The sequence below is a fragment of the Panthera tigris genome, chromosome C2 (genome assembly GCF_018350195.1).
Source record: "Panthera tigris isolate Pti1 chromosome C2, P.tigris_Pti1_mat1.1, whole genome shotgun sequence".
NCBI lineage: Eukaryota > Metazoa > Chordata > Mammalia > Carnivora > Felidae > Panthera > Panthera tigris.
In genome coordinates this window covers 57675093-57697371 of record NC_056668.1, presented here as the reverse complement: position 1 = coordinate 57697371, position 22279 = coordinate 57675093, and the positions used below count along the sequence as shown (strand labels likewise).

Below are 22279 nucleotides of genomic sequence, written 5' to 3'. Positions count from 1 at the left end.
CTGTCCCTCTCTGCCTCTGGTACCCTGCTTGGGCTGGAGTCTGCAGGCAGGGGGTACACCTGGCTGAGGAGTGGGGGTGGTGCCACATGAAGGTGGGAGAAGGTGGGAAAGCAGGAGGAGGCTTCTCTCTGATTGAGATGGTTTTCAAAAAGATCCCTTTACGAAAAGTCTTTTCCTAAGTATGCTGGAATTAAAACCCTATCACAGGGCTAGCAAGGTTAAGCATCCATAAAAGCAAGATGTATACATTTTAGGGCCATTCTACGGAGAAAGGCAATGTATCAAGACACAAGAGCACAATGCAGAAAAGGAGACAAACGCCAGGAAGAGCGAGTTTCACAAATGCTACTGAGGTCACGAGAGCAGCCACACTATACATTGTTCAGTTAATCCATACAAATAGGAGACTTGCAAGTGTGAGTAAACTCTTCAGAAAGGCAATACCTTTCTGTTAGTTGACTAAAGATTCACAACCACAAGGCGAGTCCAGCTCAAGCTTGCCACTGCCCAGAAGAGCACCGCAACTGTGCAGAGTAGAGCCTTCTGGAGCTGACGTGGCACCGCTGCGCGTGTGGCTGAGCGTGCTGCCTCCCGCTGCGCGGTGCTGCTGAGCATGGTGTCTCACTGCTGGGACTCACACGCTTCCATTCTGTTCCTCCACAGACAGAGGTAAGCTCGATGAGCTGCCCATAAATAATAAATGCCTTGGCTTCGTGTGTGCATTTGCCTTCTTTAAAGGCACCGGATTCCCAGAAAGGATGAACGACCCCAGGGGCGAGGCTTGCAAGCTCTGAGCAGCCTTTTGTCTGTTCTTAGAGTGCCATCATCTAAGGAAACCTCCCAGGGACAATGGTATCTAGAATAAGCATTTAGAAAACAGAGGCCGGCCCAATCTTTCCTTTCCTTTTCCCCAGTGATGTAAGGACAAAAAAGATCGAGGATCAATGCATAGGTGACGTGTTCCTTCACCCCACCACCTTTCCGGCTCACCTACTATTGGACTATTTCTCTCAATTCTCCAACAAGCTCCTGAAAGGTACAGACAGAATCGCCAGACTCTGCACTTCCACTAACAATTAAAAGTCAAGTCTCGGGGCACCTGGGTGGCTCAGTCGGTTAAGTGTCTGACTTCAGCTCAGGTCATGATCTCACGGTTCGTGGGTTCGAGCCCCGCATCGGGCTCTGCGCTGACAGCTCGGAGCCTGGAGCCTGCTTCGGCTTCTGTGACTCCCTCTCTCTCTGCCCCTCACCGGCTCACACTCTGTCTCCCTCTCTCTCAAAAATAAATAAACATAAGAAAAATTAAAAAAAAAAAGTCAAGTCTCCTTGTAGTGTATGTAATGATATCTCCCTCCCACGTGTATGAAAAGGATGGCTGTGAGAATTACTGGAGGGAGGAGGGAACCTTCGCTCGTTGGGGCAAGAACTTGATTTACTGCAGTTCTGCCCAACACTTAGGCTGAGATAGTTTGTTTCATCAAATAAACAGTTAAGGCAAATTAAAATCAAAGGATGAATTCATCCAGCTATTGTTTTTCACCTCTGCTCTTATTGATCTGAATATAGTTACCCCTCTCAAAAAATAAAGACTTCGAAAAGAACTGGGTCAATGACATAAATAAATCCAATTTTCAGACCTTTTTTCAGAGTAGAAACTTTTTCTTTGATTGCTGGACCCTTGGTGCCAGGGACCAGATGTTATCTCTGAAAGAAATTTCACCTATGGGAGAGCCATTTGGCCTAGTTCCATTTAAATTTCCCCATCTGAAGGAAGAATTTATTTTGGACGAATCATATATCGAGTACATATTTCTTTAAAAATTAACTCCTTTTCCCTCTGCCCCTGGAGCTGATGCAAACCTCTTTATCGGAGAGCTAAAAGTATCCCAAAGACAATCTGTCCACCTCCCCAGCATTTGCATTCCATTCCTTCCTCATGTACTCGGCAGGTGATCCCTGGTAAGGGCTCACGTCTGACAATAACAACTACTTCAAACTACTGAGTATTTATTATGTACCCAAATGTCCAGCTGGGCATTTTGCTTACACGATCTCATTTTATGATAGGAAAAGATAGGATTCAGTAGGCAGAGAGGGAAAGGATAGGACCTGAGGTCCTGGGTGGGGAAAAACACGTATTTTGGAACAATGCTGGGAGTGTCTGACCACGGCAAACCCCCTCAGGCATAAGGTTCCTCTTAAGAATGTAACAGAGACCACCTACTCCCCCCCACCCCGATTTCTCTCAGGAATTTGACAAAAGACCTAAAAATTAGTAGACCATAAAACCTATGACCCACAAGGAATGATGTGGCCTTAGACCATCCCTCATACAATGGAAACAAGCCAATCAGGAATGGACAACCCAACACCTAGAGTTAATTATCCAGCCAATAAAGGTAAATGTGAGAAGGAACAAGGGAGAAGTTGGGGGGGTGGGGATGACCAGAACCTTATAAAACAAGGACCCTTTCCTATTATCGGTGGGCACTCACTTTCAAATGCCCCCTCTCTGTAAAGAGAGCTTTCTTACTGTTCTTCCTTTCTAATCTTATACTCTAATAAACTTTTGCCTGCTGCTCATTTTGTGTCCACCTCTTTCTTCATTCTTCCAAGTGGCGAGACCACGAACCCCGGGGATTGAGGTAAAAGATCCCACAACATTTTCATCTCTGCCACAATCCTGCAGGGCAGTGATTACCAGCATTTTAAAGAAGAGGAACTGAGGGGCAGGCTGGTTTTGCGACTAGTTCAGGGCTACAGAGATCTCAAGTGGCCTGGGACAGAAATCCAAGTCTGTTCAACCAGAATCCACACAAAGCGGCTCTAGGGATATTGTTGCTTCCGTATCCTTAATGATTAAATAAGTCAAATGCACTGCATATTTACTTAAAACATGGTGATCGCAGGGTTTGTTTTTAGTGCTAAATACCTGCCCTCATCCCAATGCAGGAACTTGAAGGAGAGATTAAAGTGACTCTCTATTTTGTAAAGACATGAATAATTTCTATGTAGGGACACACGAGGGCACTGTAACCTTCTCTCAGTTGAGGAAACATTTTCTTTGTCGTTCCTCAGCTCAGAGCTTTCAATCCCAGTGCTGGTTCTGCTCTGATTACTTGTGTGAACTTCACATTGCAAATTCACACTGGAGGTTGGTCGCTCCATTTGCAAATTTAGGAAGGTGGGTCAAATGAGCCTTAGGATCTCTTCTTCCTTAAGAACCGGATGATTCCAATTTAGTAACAGTTCACTAACGGAATTCATGACCCTATTTTAACAAGGATTATTAATCATTGCAAAGCAGTAAGATACGTTTCTTTCATACGGCCTATACTTAAGCAGAAAATGTGCTTATGGACTTGACTCATCATATTTGCAAGAAGCAAATCAATCCAAGCCTGAGGGGTGGTCTTTTATTTATTTTTGGCTCATCTGAGCATTTTGTGAAGTTGCTGGAGAAATTCCCCTTCACACAGGTGGAGGTCCTCATTTTCCCATCTTGCGATTGGCTAGCGGTGGATCTGCACGTTGAACACACTGGCCAGTAGCTCACTTCTTGTTCAACCTTTATGTGACAGCTCCTTTCACTCCAAAGGCTGGCGTTTGATGGCTCTGTGGGACATCTTTATGAAATTTATTGTGGGGACTTTAAAAAAAACACCTTCATTGTCACTTAGCTCGGCTGAAATTTTTCACAGGGCAGGGTTATTTTAAGATTCATTTGACAAACTGCAGAATGGTCACAATCCAGGGAAGCTCCTCGGCTAGGTCCCCTCAGGAACGAGGATTTTTTTCTCTGTCCTGTAAATGAAAGACTAAGCTTGGTACTCTGACAGAGGAAAGGGAAAAGGGAGGAGAAGAAATCCAACAAGTAGCAGTCTAAATTACATGAAATGATAGGTTTAAAGGAAATTTGTACATTACACACAGCAGGGAAAGTGAATGAAAACACACCCCACTCTGGAAGATGAGTGTCCTGACAAGCTTACACACATGCTCAAAGCCTCTGTTGATCTTCTGGTATCAAGGCAGAAAGATTTTTTTCTCTGCTGGAACCTTGCTGGGCGATTACTACACAGACCACTTAAACCACTGGGCTGCTTCTGTTCTGAGTCAATAAAAAGTCTCCTAGATGTTTGGTCTTGGAAAAAAAAAAAAAAAAAAAAAAAGATGTGGCTTGTTCAGCCGGAACAGGTTAGCAGGCAGTCTTTCAAACACAACCATCCTCATGGGTACTCAGGCATTAGAGTCCTGGCATGGAAACAAATGCCTCGGATGAAGAGAAAACTGTTCTTTATTACGACCAACAAGAGGAAGTGAAGTTGCAGTCCAGCACTGGGTCAATCTCCATCTCCATAAATGTCTTTTACTCAAGAGCACTTAAATGAATTTGGCAAGATCTAATTTTTACGATTCTAGTACTGTTATCAGGACTTTTGTGGCAATTTGCTTAACTTCTCTGAACTTCAAGTTTCTTCATTTGTAAAATGGAGATAATAGCACTTGCATCACTGGGTTGTAAAGCTTAACCAGATTTACATCAATCAAGTGCAGCAATCTCAGGCACCTAGTAAATGCTTTATACGTGTTATATAAGTAAGTTCTTCTATTATTTTTATTTATTTTATTTTATTTTATTTTATTTTATTTTATTTTATTTTATTTTATTTTATCTTATCTTATCTCATCTCACCTCATCTCATCTCATCTCATCTCATCTCTCATCTTATCAAGCCTTGGGATACCCTGAGAGGACTTTGCTAGGCACTTACAAGATTTTGTCTTACCTTAGGTATTTCTACTTTCTCTTTGTGTCCTAGTTTCTCCTTAAATTAGCTAGAAATATGTGTTCTTTTTCCTTAAATTTTCTGTAGATATTTCCAAATTCCATCTCCCTCTCTTTGGCTCCCTCCTTTTTATTTGCACAAGGTACTTATTCTGAACCAAACACTGAGTATATAGAGGTGACAAAACACTGCCGTGTGTAGTGGAAAGACAGGTAAGCAGTCCCAATGGCATACAATGCGTCCCCTAATGGAGGTGTGCACAGAAATGACACTGAGCTGTTTCTTGCAGGTGGAGTTGTCTTGGGCCAAGTGAAGTGGGGGCTGTCGGGAGGGAGGCTGTGATGTGTGATGGCAGAGGAATGAGCGGGTACAAAGACTGGAGTTATGAAAAGGGATTGCATTTTCTTTCAGGGTTTTCTCTGGTCCCTAAATTGCCACTGGCTCGCTACAGTCTGCCAGATAAAGCATGAAGTGCTCCATACCACACTGAAAACCTCTCTCAATCTGCCTTAAGTCTGTCTGCCCAGTCCTTTCCCACCTCCTTCTGTCACTCCTCTGTCCCCTGAAGGTACCCTTGTTTTCCCATCTCTGATTTCATTCCTTGGGTTCTCTGTGTCTGGGATGCCCCTCTTCCCCATATCAAAATCCTCCCCATCCTCCGCCAGCTCCCAGGTGTCCTCCCAGGGCAGCTTAAATCCCATCTGCAAGTACCTGTTCCCTTTCCCAGGTCCCTAGCACACTTTGCTTACTTCTTTACTGTTGCATTCACCACATTCTGCTCTCATTTGCTTTACTTGAACCTTTGTATCTCTCCTACAAGATTACACACTACACCTCGTTAATGTTTCAAAGATTTCCTATAGTATCCAGTATGATGCTAGGTATACATTGGACAATCAAAAAGGCTTATTAATAACATAGCTGTGTATCCAAAATTCATGTTTATTTTGTGTTAAGCAACATTCTAAGCACATTGCAGGTATATCTCATTCAATTCTGAAACAACTTTGTTGTGTAGAAAGAAGAATGTAACTTTGCCCAAGGAGAGGGCTGGTCTTTTTCCTTGGCCCTGGGAGGTGAGGTAATCTCTGGAACCCTCGGAATAGCTTGCCTGATATGAGCATCCTTATTTACCTGGGGACTTTGGAGCCACATCAAAAAAATCTAAGGATGAGATTTATGGTAATGGCTTTGAGTCATGTAGATATAGGCTTGACCTCAGAGGGGCTGGATACTGAGGTCAGCCATGTGGAGCCTCAGTAAAGACTCTGGACCCCAAGGCTCAGGTGAGCTGCCCCGGCCAGCAGTACTGTCACCCATCAATTCCAGGACAGTAGTGCTGTCCATAGCTCCAGGAGATGGGACAACAGAAGCTCCACATTTGGAACTGTCCTGGACCCTGTCTTGTGCACCTCTTCACTTGGACAATTTTAACCGGTAGCTTTTAGCTGTAATAAACAGTAACTGTGAGTATAACAGTTTCCAGTGAGTTGTCAGTCCTTCTAGCAAATTATCTGGCAAAACTAAGGGTGATCTTGAAGACCCCCAAACTGGCAATTGATGTCAGAGTGAGGGCAGATTTATGGACTGTGTTTTCTCTAACCTTGTGCTTATGAAGTAGATACTGTAATTATTTCCATTTTACAGATGGGAAAATTAAGGGACAGAGGGATTAAACTTTTCATTCAAGGTAATGTAACTAGTAATTAGGATTTGATCCTTAGTATGCTAAAACAGAACCCTTCTTGACTACTCTGAACTACTTTTTTACCCTGTTTCTCATGTGTATAAAAACTAAAAATAGAGATAAAAAATATTAAGAACAGACCTAAAAATGAACATGTCTTTAGATGATGAAAATGTTTAGGGCAGCTTTTATAGAAAACATCTTGTGTTATGGATCAGGTATTTCATCTCTATGAATGTGGAAATGTGATATGAACAAATTGTAATTTTGCATGAAAAGTAGGTCTGTGGCCTGAGCTTAGAACATACCTATTTGCTAAGTTATATATAAGAAATGGGCCTTGTGGTTACGGGATATAGCAAAAGATTTGCTTAAAAAAACAAAACAAAACAGAAAACCCTCACAGTCCTTGGAAATAAATTCATTGTCCCCTGCCTTTTCATTTTAATTACTTGTATGTGACCCATGTCACAATCATTTGTCTGTGAGCTCACTGACTCCGCCAAGTAGATTCAACCGCTTTTCTCGTTGTGCTCCCACGGACTTTTGTCCACACGTGATGAACCTAGGACACTGTGTGGCAATTATCTCCATATCTGTCACTGCCATCTGACTGTGAGTTTTTCAGGGTGGGAGCATATCTTATCACACCCATAACCCTACAGTTCCTAAGTTTCTGGCATATAGTAGGCACTGAATACATGTATGTAGAATAAATGGAAGCATGATTGCTTGAATGAACAGATGAGAGAGTTGCCTAGGGCAGGTAAGCCTAGGGACTCTGATCCTTTCCCAAACTTCTCTTTGGTCCATCCATCCTCTTTAAACAGGCTGAGTTCACTGTCTGCACCTCCTCACCCCCAGCACCTATATACCTTGTTCCATTTATCTCCATCTGTCCTAGCTTGAGTTATTTGGGTCAACGAGGAGGAATATGTCAGAAAACACACAGGACAAAAATAAACCAAAAAGGATGACTAAAGGAGGAGCTATAATAAAACACTGAATTGAACAATTTAAAAGGAAAAGTCCCAGAGAGTAGATTTCCTGCAACTTATGCCTGTGTAAAGTATTTTCTAATAACATCTCTAATAACATGGGTCTCCAATGTCACACACCTGAATTAGGTCCTTGGGGAAAATACAGCATTTGTAGAGAATTTGACTTCATGCTGACAAGTGCAGAAAGGCTGAGGCATCTTTGAGCTTTACAGAATCAAGTCAACATGAGTCCAAGGCTCGAGATCAGGGGACCATTTAGCGGACTCCCAAACCACAGAATAACATCTTTAAACCTTGTTGGCCCAAAGGGATAAACTTTACCTATCCGATTGGATTATTTTCCATAGGACATGTGGTAGAGTATTAATAATAACTGTCAATCTGCCTGGAAAATCTGAGAGAGCCATGTGACCAATTTAATTTTTAATCAGGTGCCTACTGAATTCAGAATTATTCACAAGGCAACAAAGCAACTGGGTAAGGCAAAACACTGGAAAGCAGAGGATGCTGATCAACTTCTTTTTATGCACTCAGAAGCCAAGAGGCATCCCACTGCCTGAGGACCAATATTAGCCCAGGAATCCAGAGAGCTACTCCTGGTCTACACCTCCCTGGCTGGATGAGCTAGACAGTTGGAGTAAATCAGGGATTTTAGTGGTGCTTTTCAGACCTGGAATGTTGTCAAAAGAGGTATTTATATGTCAAACAAATACAAGCAGGGCTTGTTAAAGGTCTGCCCCAACAGTCCCCACTTCTGGCCTTGAGGAAGGAGTCCTGAGGGGCACCAAGCCTCACAGGGGCTCTGCGGGGCACCATGAGAATCCAACTGCCCTAGTTATTCTCTGAATTGGCCTCAACATCCTAGGGTTTATGTGAGTCAAAGGGGTTTCAATTCCGTGTATGGGAGGCATTAAAAAAATTTTTTTTAATGTTTATTTACTTTTGAGAGAGAAACAGAGACAGAGTACAAGTGGGGAGGGGTAGAGAGAGAGGGAGACACAAAGTCCAAACCAGGCTTCAGGCTCTGAGCTATCAGCAGAGCCCGACGCGGGGCTTGAACCCATGGACCATGAGATCATGACCTGAGCCGAAGTCAGATGCTTAACTGACTGAGCCACCTGGGTCCCCAGCACCCAGTCCTCTACAGATGGATGGGTATCTATTTTCTTTTGAAAGACTCTTCCTCAGATAATCCAGTAGACTCTGATCCCCACCCCAAAGTAAGAGATTGTATAGGTAATTCATTAATAAGAAATTTTTTCTCTATTTTGCTAATTATCACTCTGCTTTGTATCTGAACAGATGGCATCATCATTGGTAGAGTAACACCTCACAAAGGGCACTTGATCATCCCCTGATAAGCCTTCTCAGTTCTAAGATAATCACATTCTCTTTAACAACTTTTCAGTTTTTAACACAAAAATAAGACTAATACAAAAGTTCAGGGGAAAAGTAGAAAATGTTTAAGGTAGAAGAAAAACCTATATTAAACTAAATATTCTACTACAAAATTCTCCTGCTTTTATGAAGCCTTTAGTGTAACCCTAGATATGAGTGTGTGGCATAAATGGGATGTGATGACATGGTAAAGTTACTAAAGTTTCCATTTCACAGCTGGTTTGTGCTGGAGTGCACAGAGCTAACCTCGACTCCCGCCCCCAAACTGCCACTATAGTTGAAGAAATCATTAAACAAGACATTATAGAACTCATGCAGAATGAGTGAATGCTAGATGAGCTTCCGAGGGTTGCTTATTTGGGACTAGAAGTTCAGGACAGAGTTCCTGAACAAAGTAAAATTATATATATATGATTTTACATACATATATATATATATATACACACACACATACATACATACATATATACAAGGCACTAATTTCAAACTCAAATCATCTTATATTAGATATAATAGTAGCTGTGGGTGAGGGTAGAGGGTTGGGCAAATTGTGAAAAGTAAGATTGAGCTCTGCAATAATTTCCACTGGGTGCTGTCTATGCCCTTCTCCCAATTCTGGTAAGTCCCACAGGTACCTCGACCTCAGCATGCCCCAAACTAAGCACACCTGCTTCCCTCCATCACCTGTAACTTGCTCCTTCTTCTCTGCCCCTATTTTCACCCTCCAATGAATTGCCAAGTCCTATGGATACTTGCTCCAGTATATCTCCAGTGTCTCCCCTTTTCCCTCAAGCACACTGTCCCTGTCCTCAGGCCCACATCTCCTCCCACTTGGATGGCCCCATCAACAACCTCACTGGTCTTGTTGGCGACAGTACTCCCAACTCTAATACATTTCGTGGACTGCAGCCAGAGCAGTCTTTCCAAAACATGAAGCTGACCTTGTCATTCACCTTCTTAACATGCCTTATTAGACCTCCCTGTGTCTTGCCGCCTTATTCCTTGCCCCTCTCCTCCTTGCAACCGACAGTACAACTAGTGTGAACGATTCTGGTGTGTTTAGTGGATCACTTTCTCTCGTAGAGGTCTTCGCCCATATTGCTTCCTCTCCTAGAACACTTCTCCTTGCTTCTCTTATCCTGGGGGCTAATTTCTGTGCATCCTTCCAACTATATCATTCTACATAATATATCATAGTATATTGTGTTAGAACTACTTGAGGTTTTGTTTTGTTTTGTTTTGTTTTTTAGGAAAGCAGTGACTCATCACATCCAGTATAACTGCTCGATTAAATGTCCATTTCTCCCACTACAGTGTAAGCTCTTTGTAGGCAGGAGCAGCGTGTAATGATCATCACTGAACCACTAGTGTCTAGGAGGGGGCCTGGCATGTGAGAGGAAATCGATATGTATGTACTAAATAGAATGAAAGAAATAAGTTTCCCATATTATCCCTCAGCATTCCTAATAACTGATGTGTCACTTTGTTTCTATTCATCTGTATGAGGTTACTTGAGGGCTTTTCACCCATTCCTGACCAAGTCTTTCAATGGCTGCTGTCTGCCCTGGGATAATGTTTAAGGTTTAATCTAGCATGGCACACCAGGCTCATTAGCCTACTTTCCCCGCCTCGTCTCTGTTCCTTTGTTTAAATGAAGTCTATGTTCTGACCACACCAGACTTCTCGGGTTTCCTCAAGGTCACGCTAATCTCTCGCTCCACAGTACCTCTGCATTGTGACAATCTTCCCTCTACCTGTAACACCTGGCTATTCACTACTTGCTCTTTGATTCCACAAAGGTCATCCCTTGAAAGCCCAACTGACTGGGCTTCCTGCCTCCTACCAGCAACGGAAGTGGGAACCGGCTTTCTGAGTGTTACAGCACCCCACTCATTCTTCTCCCTAGGGTTTGAATTTTGACTTTCTTCTAAGATCATAACTTCATGAAGAGAAGGGAGAAGAATCTTCTGCTGTCCATATTCACCTCATCTAACACAGCACCTGGCACAAAAGGTGCTCAATGAATATCCTTTGAGTACATGATTTTCCTTGAAATGAGTACATTTTTTCAAATGTAGGTAAGGAAAACCAAGATTAAGCACCTGCAATTATTTTTAGCCAAATTGACACAATGTGCTCACGTATTTCTTATGAAGATCCATACGGGCACCTCCTGTCAGGTCAATGACCTGAACTCCAACCCAGGGATGAAGGAGGGCTACTGTCTTCACCTTTATCTCTGGCATTTTTTCATCCAGTTTCAATTATACTTTATAAGAATATTGCTTCCAACAAAGCCTTCAAATCATACATGTTCATAAAATATTCATCTCAATCTGACAGAGTCTAAGAACTGTTCAGTTCCACCATTACTGCAGACTGCTGTGCACCCCTAGACGTTAGCTTTACAGGGTACAAATGCTTCTACTTCTCTCTTTATTTTGATCTTGTCAGGTCTGTACAGAGGAAAAAATTACTGACAGAACGTTCTCTGGAAAAAAATAATACCTTATAGCCAATAGTTCTAGGATAATTGGAAATTCAACAACAACAACAACAACACCTGTCATTCTCTTAGAAAATTCCAGCTGCTTAGTAGAAGATGCATCCAAGGAAGACTGGCTGACCCTTCACGGTTAGCACAACCTATATCTCCCCCTTAGAGCAATGCAAGGCCTCTGGGGCCAAACCCATTTCATCTTGGAGCTACCAGAGGCCTATTAATGTAATCCTCCACCGGCTGATTGATCCTTCTGGGCACTCAGCAATAGAATCCAAATTCCCATAGCTGAGAGAAGGTGAAGGGCCCTCGCTGCTCAACCAGGTACAGAACTGCTCAAACCCACCCAGCCAGTTCGGTTCTCCATGTGTGTTCAAATCCTTTCCCTCCCTCCCTCCTTCCCTTCTCCCTCCCTCCCTCTCTCTCTCTCTCTCTCTCTCTCTCTCTCTCTCTCTCTCACACACACACACACACACACACACACCTACTACAATGTCTATAAATAATCCCTCCTCTGAAGACATGGTTTGAAACTCTAATTAGGGTTACTCAGCATTTGTAAAGAGGTCCAATCTTTTCCCAAAGGCAAAGCATCTCACTAACATTCCCTCCAGTGTGCCTGAACTTAGAAGTTCTTAGGGGCCTGGGAGAGACTGGAGCCAACCTGTCCCACAGAGATGGGGGCAGGGGGTGGTGGGGGTGGTGGTGGTGGCCAGATCAGCTCATGTGATAGAAGCCGATTCTCAGCTTCAGAAGCAAATCTGAAACAGCAGCCTGTAGTTGAAGGCCGTGGGCTCCTAGGATTTGAGAGGTCAGTAGGAATGTTTTGCAGGATCTTTATCAAGGGAAAACAGTAAGAGGCATGAGAATTTGGGCTCTTCTGAGGGTGAGGCCAAGGTCAGAGCTCAGTGTGCCTGCACTGGCCAATGGGTGGTGGTGTGTGTGTTTGAAGATTGTGAGGTTATTCTGATGGCTGCGGAGAGAGTTATAAAGTATGTAAAAAGACCTATTCAAAGGAAAGCATTCTGTAACATCCCTACTCTGGAGCTGGGAGCACAATGACTAGGCAAGGAGGGCCAGTGATGGGGAAATGAGAAGAGCAGAAGAGGAGTTCCCAGTGTGGTCCTGTCAAAGAGAGTTGTGTCTTTTCCAAAGTCTTTGGATGGCTGCAGATGACAAAGTTGGACAGCTGAATGTGGGATGAGAGGACACAGTAAGTAGCTGAAGAGGAGTTCCTGGCTCTCTTGGTCAGCCCTCATCCTGCAACTTACAGCTCCTTCGGTACTCACATCCTGGGCAACCCTCCAGGTACCCTTCCCTTAATTCTAAGTCCCTTGAGGGGATGACCAAGTTATCCTGATCTGATCAGACAGGGAACACTGAGCCACATGGCTTAATTGGAAGGTCAGCTCCTTAACTAGACTGCAAATTACTTTAGGGTATGGATTGATCTTATACTTTTTCTTGGTTGTCCATTCCAGGTGCAGGTTTTTAATAAAGGACCATCATAATTAATTTTCTAAAGACACATTATTTTGTGACATAAACTATTCTAAGCGCGCTATATGAATGAATTTATTTGTCATACTAACTAAATGAAGTAGTGCCATTATTATCTTTGTTTTACAGAGAAGAAAACTGTAGCACAGAGAGGTTAAGTAACTTGCCCAAGGTCACAAAGTCATGAGGGACAGAGTTGGGGTTCAAATCCAGACAGAGTGGCTCTAGCATTAATGCTCTAAACCAATCCATGGTTCTGCTTCTTACAGACACGTGTGATTCTTGAATTTCTTGTGGCTTTTGTGTGATTGGGGGGCAAGGGTGGGGAAATCTAAGGATGTGATGAGCTTTCTTAGAATTAGAAGAAACAGCTACTAATAAGAACACCAAAGTCATAGCCTCTTTTTATTACTCACCATTACCACCCAGAGGGAAAAAAAAATGAAAACCAACTAAAACTATTCTCACTTAAGAGTCCATTTTGGTCCCATTAGATTGTTTTGCTTGATTGGCTCAATCCTGGTAAACTCAGCTTGGTCCTTGGTTTTCCACAGCCTCAAATCCTGTAGGAGGATGGGTTTCTTTCTAGGGCCAACTCATGGTTCATGCTACCCTCAAAGCAGAGCCAACCTAAACTTCTTGTACCACAGTGTATGTTATGCTGTTTTGGGTCCCCAAATCTCTGTTAGATGCACCAGACCTAATCCAACTTCCCAAAGCAGGATTTGAGTAATGATCCTGCCCCTGTAGTAATGTTGTCTACATGTCATGCGTGTGGGATGTGAGAAGAGCTAAAGAAATCACCACGTGGCCAAAGGAAGAGCTGCATGGGACATGGGACAAGGATAGAATTCCAGAAAGGTAAAGAAGGGGATGATCATCAGTAAGATGAGAACGGAGAAGTTCTGGGAATTGGAGAGCACTGAGGAGCATCTGAGCAAGGGCTGACACTGGAAAGGGAGAAGCCAGGTCAGTGGAAGAAAGGTGAAGAGGGGAATGAGAAATGAGAGCAAACTGAGGCTGAGGCCAGACAGGTAACACGAGAAGCTGAAATTTGACAAGGGAAGAAAGGAGGCAGAGAGGATGCCGGGAGAAAGAATTGTTCCTAGGACAGAAGTTACATCAGAATTCTGCATCTGACCCTCCTGACCATTTTGCTCTGCCTCAGAATTTTCATTTTTTTACATTTATTTATTTATTTATTTATTTATTTATTTATTTATTTGAGAGACAGAGCACAAGTGGGGGAGGGGCAGAGAGAGAAGGAGACACAATCCGAAGCAGGCTCCAGGCTCTGAGCTGTCAGCATGGAGCCCGACTCGGGGCTTGAACTCACAAACCGTGAAATCATGACCTGAGATGAAGTTGGATGCTTAACCCACTGAGCCACTCCGGTGCCCCCAGAATTTTCATTTCTGACGGGGCTCAGTGATGAGCCTATCTAGAGCTATGGGAACATTATGCAGAAGTAACAAGAAATGGTCAGAAAACATTCAGGTTGCTTCATATGGTTTTTGCACCACGTAAGCCTCACTGACCTATTCAGTTTAGCTCTGATCACAATGGAACAGGATGGTGGCTGTGAGCAAGCCACTCTCCAGCATCCTTACTCCCCAGTTCCATGCATTCCATTATTCACTCATCATCAATGACCAAGATACCTCCCTGTACTAGGAGCTAGGATTATAAAGAGAAATCAGTCATACTCTCCGTGTGCAAGTTGTTCATAGACGATGTGGAAGACAGATAGCTAAAAATAATAATGTGATTAGAAGTGCTAGGAGACAGGTACTAACAAAGCACTACTGGGAGGCAAGAAAGTCGGTCCTTCAACCACTTCCCGTATATACCCCCATCCCTTACCTTAATTGGCTCATTTCACCAGGAAAGTCCCCTTCCAACCCAGATCTCCTAGCCACATCCCTTGAAATTTTGACCATTCTTCAAATCTAAGGTTAAATGCCATTTTTTTCAACAAAGCAGTTCCTCATCTGAAAAGTAGGGACTAATGGGAATTAATCTTTCTATTCCGTGTGCCTCTATAACACCTTCTTTATATCTCTGTTTTAATATTTACCCCAATCATTTTTCATTATGTACAGTAATATATGTATATAAAACTACATCGTAAGCTCCTTTACACTAGGGTTGATGCCTAATTCATCTTTGGGTCTTCCCCCAGGCCTAAGCACGGAAGTTTCTTAAAACGCACTCAGGGTCAGCTTATCTACAGTCCCTTTTAGGATGCTAAAGTGAGAGGGCCTTGCTTCATTTTGGCAATTGTGAGTACTTTTTTGCACATGCCAAAATCATCTCTTGTTTTAAAGAGGCCTAAAAGAAATGGCTTTTAGACCTAACATAAGTCATTCTTCCCATCTCTTTTCACATTTAGGTAAAGAACAGGTATTAAAAAAGAAACAAAACCTCCAATTAATCAAAGTATTTTTAATTTGGAAAAGACTCTATATTTAATTTAACCCAATGTCTTAATTACAAATGAGGAAACTAAGTCCCGAGCAATTCAGATACTTCTTCAGTATCAAACAGCCAGAATCAACAATATCAAATTTCTTAAGTTCAAGGCTCTCTCCAATAGACTAAAGAGTTTACCTTCAATAAAAAGAAGGGGGAAAGCATGGTTTAAAAGAGAAGGAATACACTAAAATACAAAAAAAGAGTTCATTTAAAAGCTATGCAAATTACAGAAAAAATTTTTCCTACCAGTCCATTTGTCCAAAAAGAATATCATGCTTTCATTAACATCAGTGAAAATATATGTAGATTTTGAAGCCTAATTTAAAAATCTGATTTTTGCAATTTCCAGATCCTTTACCCTTGGGGTCCCCAGTCATTCTAAACACTTGGCAATGAGATTCATTCTGAGGTTCTTGTCCGGGATATTTCAATATATTTGGGTGATGTTAGCCATTAACAGGTGTCCTTAACAGTTGTGTAAGTAAAATAATACATCAAGGCTTTGTTGAGAGGTGCACATTCACACATGTTCTCTCCCATCACGACTTAGGCAAATGCAGCCGATGCACTTGAACCTAACAGTTTACTCTATTCCAGTTCTGTTATTGCCTTTTCTCTGACCTTTCCCAGGTCACTGCTGTCCCACCCCCATCCTGACAGATTTGACACAATCTTACAGACATCCCACATCGTCGGTCAGACACAGGAGCACACGCCCACATACATACCACACAAAATAGATTTAAGCAATACATTTGAATTTGAAACTTACTGGGTTTTAGTTTTAAACAGGGATACTTCTGTACCACTACATATATATATATACATATATATATATATATATATATATATATATGTATATCTATATACATGTATATATATATACATATACGTATATATATACACACACACACACACTCACACATATATCATATAAAATACATATATACATATGAAATTATAAACATGAAAATATATATTACTCAGATATATGATATTTATACAAATATGAGTATCTATCTCTTCCCAGTGATACATAATCACTCAGATAAAGACCACCTGATTTTAAAAATTATTTCATTGCTGCAGAGGGCAGTCTGTGAAAACTGGTTTTTAGCTAGAGACTACCACCCCCTCCCCCAATACACACACACACACAGCTGCTCTGCCCTTTCCAAGGCCCCCCTCGGAGGCACAGGGATAGTGTATGGGTTTGGAGCCAGCTAGATAGGGGCTTGAATGTTAGTACTGTTATTCACTATTTGTGTGATCTTAAAAAAAATTAACCTCTCTGGACAAGAATGTTCTTATTTCCAAAATGAGGATGTTAGTACCTATCTTGGAGGTGTAAAGATCTGAGGCAATGTTTGCCAGTGGGTTCTGCAGGTTAGTGCTCAGTAAATAATAACTATTATGATGAAGGTGATTATGGAGGGGAAGAGGATGAGGGCAGATGGGGGGGGAAGATGATGAATACCACTTCCTGAATGCCTTCTGTATTTCAGAATTTCTCAGCAAGCCTTGGCATAGCTTGACTGCTAGCCATTAGCTAGGGAATATTAAGCTTGAGGTAGGGGAAAGAAAAGCGGTGGGGAGGGGGCAGGGCTGGGTGGGGGTGGGTCCATAAATGGCTAGCACTTAATATGTGATTTTCCTGTGTTGGACTTATGCAGACATATACTCAAGCCCCTTCCACTGCTGGGAAAAGGGCATTCACAGAAGTGAATTCAGCATGTTGAGGAGTCAGAGGAGTCAAGGTCATTTTTCCTTTCTCTCTCTCTCTCTCTTTCTTTTTTTTCCCCCTGCATAGAAGGACCAGACTTCACAAAGCAGGGTGAACAAATCCTGTGTCTTCCATGGTGGCTAATCATAGCATTTCCAGTTACAGCATCAGGCTCTGGCTGTTTTGCCCCCCTCCCCTGGCAATTCTAGTAATTCTAGAGAGATACCCTATAGATTGCAGAACAAATGCCCAGCTCCCTTCTGGAGTCACGGTGTCAGAGTGCAAGGCCACAGGCAGAGCTGCTGCTGTGCTTTGAGCCGTCCAAAGTACAACAGGAAGGAGGAAGCTCCAACCTACCCCGGACATGCCCAGAATGACAGAGCCATTTAGGGCCTGCCTAAGATGCCATGCTGTTTGCAAACACATACTACCTGCCACACCATCTGACCAAACAATGCCACCGGAAAGCCCGAAGACAAATGACTAATGTTAAAAGAAGCCTGTGCATCATCTCAGTGATGACTCCACAGGCGTCAATTAAACACGGAAAAGACCTGTTCAGGAGCATGACCATCAGGCATTTCCCAAGGAGCTATAGTCAATGGCTGATAAAACACAAGTGATCATAACCATAAAGAGATTTAGCAGCCCTCTCTTTGCTCAAAAGCAGCAAGAGCCCACAGGGACAATGAACCTGGAAGACCTCCAAAAGAAGAGGCAAGTAAGGAAAAGGCTGCATCTGAAGCCAGCCCCGCTCTTCCTCATGCATAGAAAGCAAAGATCTGGGTTGCATGAGGTCATCTTTTCAGCCACTAAAAAATCAGACTGCTCCCAGGGATGCCTGGGAGTTTGTCTGGTAGTCTAGGGGTGAACATCAACTGTTATGTCTCCAGGTGGGAGAAACATTGGCAGTAGTTCCTCCCCTGCCCCTAGGGGTACTTTTCAAGTTGAGGCGGCTGGAACTTTGTCCAGCACAGCAGACCAGGATCACTGGAGGCCACACGTCCTTCCCTAGAAACCATGCTTTAACCAGCCTTTGAGCGGAAGGAAGAGGACACATTTAATAAATTTAATGAGAGTGATGCCAAGGCATAAAACCCCCAGGCGAGAAACAGTGGCTGGAGCAGAAGTGCTTTTCAAGGCTTTAGTTCTAGATCAGTCAGGCAGACACCTGTATATATAGAGAGAAATCTTCAAACACCAGCTCATCACACCTAATGACTGCCTGTGACCTCTGATGAGCATTTGTATTCTCTAATTCTGGCTTTTCCAACAGCAAAAACATGTGTCTTTATACTCAGTCCTGGTTCTGAACCTGTTCTCTAATGTTAATCTTTGTTTACTTCGTTTCTTTGTTTGTTTTTCGTCTATGCAAGGTCAGATGAATGAGACACGAAATACTTTTCAGTTTTGATTTTGATCCAGATCAAAAATTTGTTAATGGCTCTTTATTCATTACTCTTGAGCTCTCCTTTTTTCTTTAAGTGATTCAGGTAAATGCACCCCTCATGTGGCCTGGTTCCAACATTAAGAATGTAACATTCTTAGAATGAGGCTATCAAGTAAAAACAAAACCAAACAAAACCAAACAAACAAATAAACAAGAAATGGTGTTCCATTCTTCTGAGTCTCTTTTGCCAATGATGCAGTGTACTTAAATCTGTTTATGGCAGCTGCTTCAGTGTTAAGTTTCGGTTGGAAATAAAAAGAGGTTTGGTAAGGTCACTGACAATTATTTTCTCAGCGCAACAGAAAAGCAACCCAATCCATTAATGACACTAAAATGGCAGAAGCAAACACAGTGGGAACAAGTAGGAATAGAAGAGTACCTGGGATTGCCAGATTGGAAAGGGGGACGTTGTGGAGGTGAGGGGGGAGCGAGGCCATCCAGTCGGCATTGCAGACCTCCGATGATGTCTTTGTCCCGGTGGGGTTGGGGGAGCAGATGGTCCCCATCCTGAGTTTCCTCCTTACCTTCCTAACTGCTAGCATCCCTCTTTGTCAGTCAACAAACTGCCCGGTGCCACTCACTCCGTGATCATCATGGTCCAGACTTTAGACATTCCAGAGCCACCTTTGTCACGCCAGTCTTGCCAAAGGGCCTTCTGCCTGGGAGACGGGGCAAATAGATGGTTCCCTACCCCCCACACCCACCCCCCAGCACCCGCAGTCCCCACCCTCTCTGGCCCAGCCACTGTTCCACTCCCTTAATCTGCTCAGACCTGGCTCCGTTAAACTTCTTACGTTCCCCTCTGGAGCCGGGGTTAGGTAGGCCCCTAGAGATAAATCTTACAGAAACTGAACGTCCGACGAGCAGCCACGCCCGGAGCCACTCACACGACAGGTGCCCACACGGCACACAGAGAAGCCGGTGGGTCTACACACACGTGAGCGCCCGGCCGCCACATCACAAGCCAGATTTACCCCGCTAGTGTGTCACTGGGCTGGCACCGAAGCTGGGCCTGCCTACTACTCCTCCCCCGGCTTCTCAGCACACACTCCCCCTGCCCTGTGGCTTCCCGAAGGCGCTCAGAAGTGTAACCGGCGGCACCCGGACTCCCTGCAGCCCCGCCCCGCACTGCCGGGCAGATTTGCCGGGCTACACGGCCCGTGATTGGCCGCTGGCGGAGCGCGCTCCGATTGGCTGGCGCCCTCCCGGGCTGCCCCTCCGAGCGCTCCCACCCTTCCGCGGCCGGGTCCCCTCCCTCCGCTACTCCTGCCTCAGTGAAGCTCGGCAGGCGCCGCTGCGGGGACTGCAGGCAGGGAAACTTGCTGGCCTGGGCTGGTCAGACCTCAGACAGGTCTTACCTCCGGCCTTCCACGCAGCCAGCACTCAGATGTTGAACACGACCACAAATGTCTCTTTCCTTCCTTCTTTCCCCTAGACACACACACGCTGACAATTACATAGAACGTATTACACTTTCCATAAACCACAGAGGCAGCAGACATACGGGAAGTAAAGAGGCTGAGAAACGTGCAATATCTCATACTTGGATGACAACGTCAAGGATGGTTTGTTTCAACCGTTACATAATGAAGATTCACTTGCCCCTTTTCCCCATTTTACGGAGGAGGGGATCGTGATAACTTACATTTGTATTATTTTGTTATTTGAAACCTTCTTGCAAATTCTTTCTTCCATTTGCTCTTCACACTACCCACATAAGGCAGGGAGGGTTGCTGGGGCATTCAGGGAGCAGTTCCTATGTCGGCACTAGTTGGAAATCCTATTTTGGAATGAAATCCTCAAGCCCAGAGGCTTTGTAGGCACACAAACCCATTTCCATGCTTTCTGCAATATTCCCTATTCCTTCAAATGGTACTTTTTCATGGTGGTAAACTATAGGGTCTCTAATGACTTGAGAACATTGCACATTGATAATAACAGAAACATCTTGGCAAACTGGCAAATTAAGAAAAACAACCTGGAACTTGATAGTGAGGCCCTGGAAGGCTTCAGGTCAGGCAGCTCCTGGCTGACTCAGGAGGGGCTTATATGAAAAGCAAACAGCAAGCTTTGCTGAGGGAAAACTGGAGGCTGACATTTAATCACCGAATGACCACCCCCCCACCCCCACAGCAGCAATGCCTGCGCCCCAGCCGCATTTCAGTACACAAAACTCTTGCTGCCTATGACTCCCTTTTGACATCTTACTCAAAGTTCCTCTTCTAGGCTATTTTTAACATTCATTTAAGCCTGTTTTTTCAGCGCTCTGAGCTGCATGGTATTACAGAAAGTTTTTTCCCCCCTTAGAGGAGTATCCCTTGTTTAAATTTTTTTTTTAACGTTTATTTATTTTTGAGACAGAGAGAGACAGAGCATGAACGGGGGAGGGTCAGAGAGAGAGGGAGACACAGAATCCTAAACAGGCTCCAGGCTCTGAGCTGTCAGCATAGAGCCCGAGGCGGGGCTCGAAATCACGGACCGCGAGATCATGACCTGAGCCGAAGTCAGCCGCTTAACCGACTGAGCCACCCAGGCGCCCCATCCCTTGTTTAATAAAAAGAAAGTGTACACTATTTATCATGTATCTTCTGATATTTAAAGGGCACTTCAATATAGCGCTCTTTTTTCAAGTACACCACAGGATATTGAGAATATGTTGTCTGTTTGAGTCCACAATTTTTTTTTTTTCCTCAGAGAAAAATCACTCTGTAAAGGACGAGCACAACATTTACTTTTGAAATGTCACCTTTCTGGGCTTTCCTTGAGCTTCAAACCTTTTAAAAAGAATTTCTAAACACAAAACTTTATGAAACTGGCCAAGGCAAGCAAAACGTGTGCTTTAAGCTCTATTGTGGAATGTCCATTTCAATGTCTTTTCTTCCCCTTGAGTTTTGAGCTCTTCGAGGAAGGAGTGAGCATATTAAAAAAGCGTGAAACTTTAGACTTAGAGACAGCACTGTGAAAATTCAAAAACAAGAGAAGTGGAATCACTGAAGACGAGAAGGTTTGCACCTCTATGAAATTGGCAGCTTTTTTGATCACAACTACTTGATTTGGACAAGAAAACAGCTCCAAAGAAGGCAACACTCTCTTCGTATGTTTTTCATATATTCTTGAGTCAGTCCTGGGAGAGATCTTGCAGATGAAATCACGGTATTTGTACTTGGTGTCTAGCGGGTGCTGTTTGTTAGAAGGAGGCAGAAGCTTGGGGGTTCTCTGTCGTGTCTTAGAGGGGTGATTTTCACACATTAATGTGTAAATCTATCATATTCTGATTGCACTGTTCTGAGATGGGCACAGATTCTGCATTCCTAAGTTTGTGGCTGTGCTGGTTCAGACCACACTCGTAGGTAGCAAAAGCCTTAGATTACAGGCTCATGTTTGATAGGTGGGAACGTGTATTGCTTTTGCTCTTTCTTTTCCAAGGTTTTATAATATTTTTACATCGCTTTTGTAATTTAAAAAACTTGCGTGAAGAATCTCAGCTGAGAATCTGTAAGTATAAGATAATGATTTTTCTTTCATATAATGTAATGGAAACCAAATTATCAGTGGGATTTTGTATACTATGCCAGAGATATTTAGGGGAAAATATATATATTTTTAAATTTACATTCAAATTAGATAACACACAGTGTAGTCTTGGCTTCAGGAGTAGAACCCAGTGACTCATCGCTTACATATAACACCCAGTGCTTATCCCAACAAGTGCCCTCCTTAATGCCCATCACCCGTTTAGCCCATCCCACTACCCA

General features: G+C 43.4%; 1 protein-coding gene across 3 annotated transcripts in view; it reads right to left on the bottom strand.

The window, feature by feature from the left end:
- Nucleotides 1-19625, bottom strand: part of PLCXD2 (phosphatidylinositol specific phospholipase C X domain containing 2) — a 50294-nt gene extending 30669 nt beyond the window's left edge. For 2 of the 3 annotated variants that reach the window (XM_042957255.1, XM_042957256.1), the window contains exons 1-2: nt 19368-19625; nt 18904-19183 (exon numbers count right to left, since the gene is read on the bottom strand). In XM_042957255.1, the coding sequence (XP_042813189.1) occupies nt 18904-19066 (163 nt within the window). In that variant the 5' untranslated portion in view covers nt 19067-19183; nt 19368-19625. Of the gene's footprint in view, nt 1-18903; nt 19200-19367 lie in introns of those variants that run through there. The other variant, XM_007098592.3, reaches the window with a different exon arrangement.
- Nucleotides 19626-22279: the final 2654 nt, after the last annotated feature.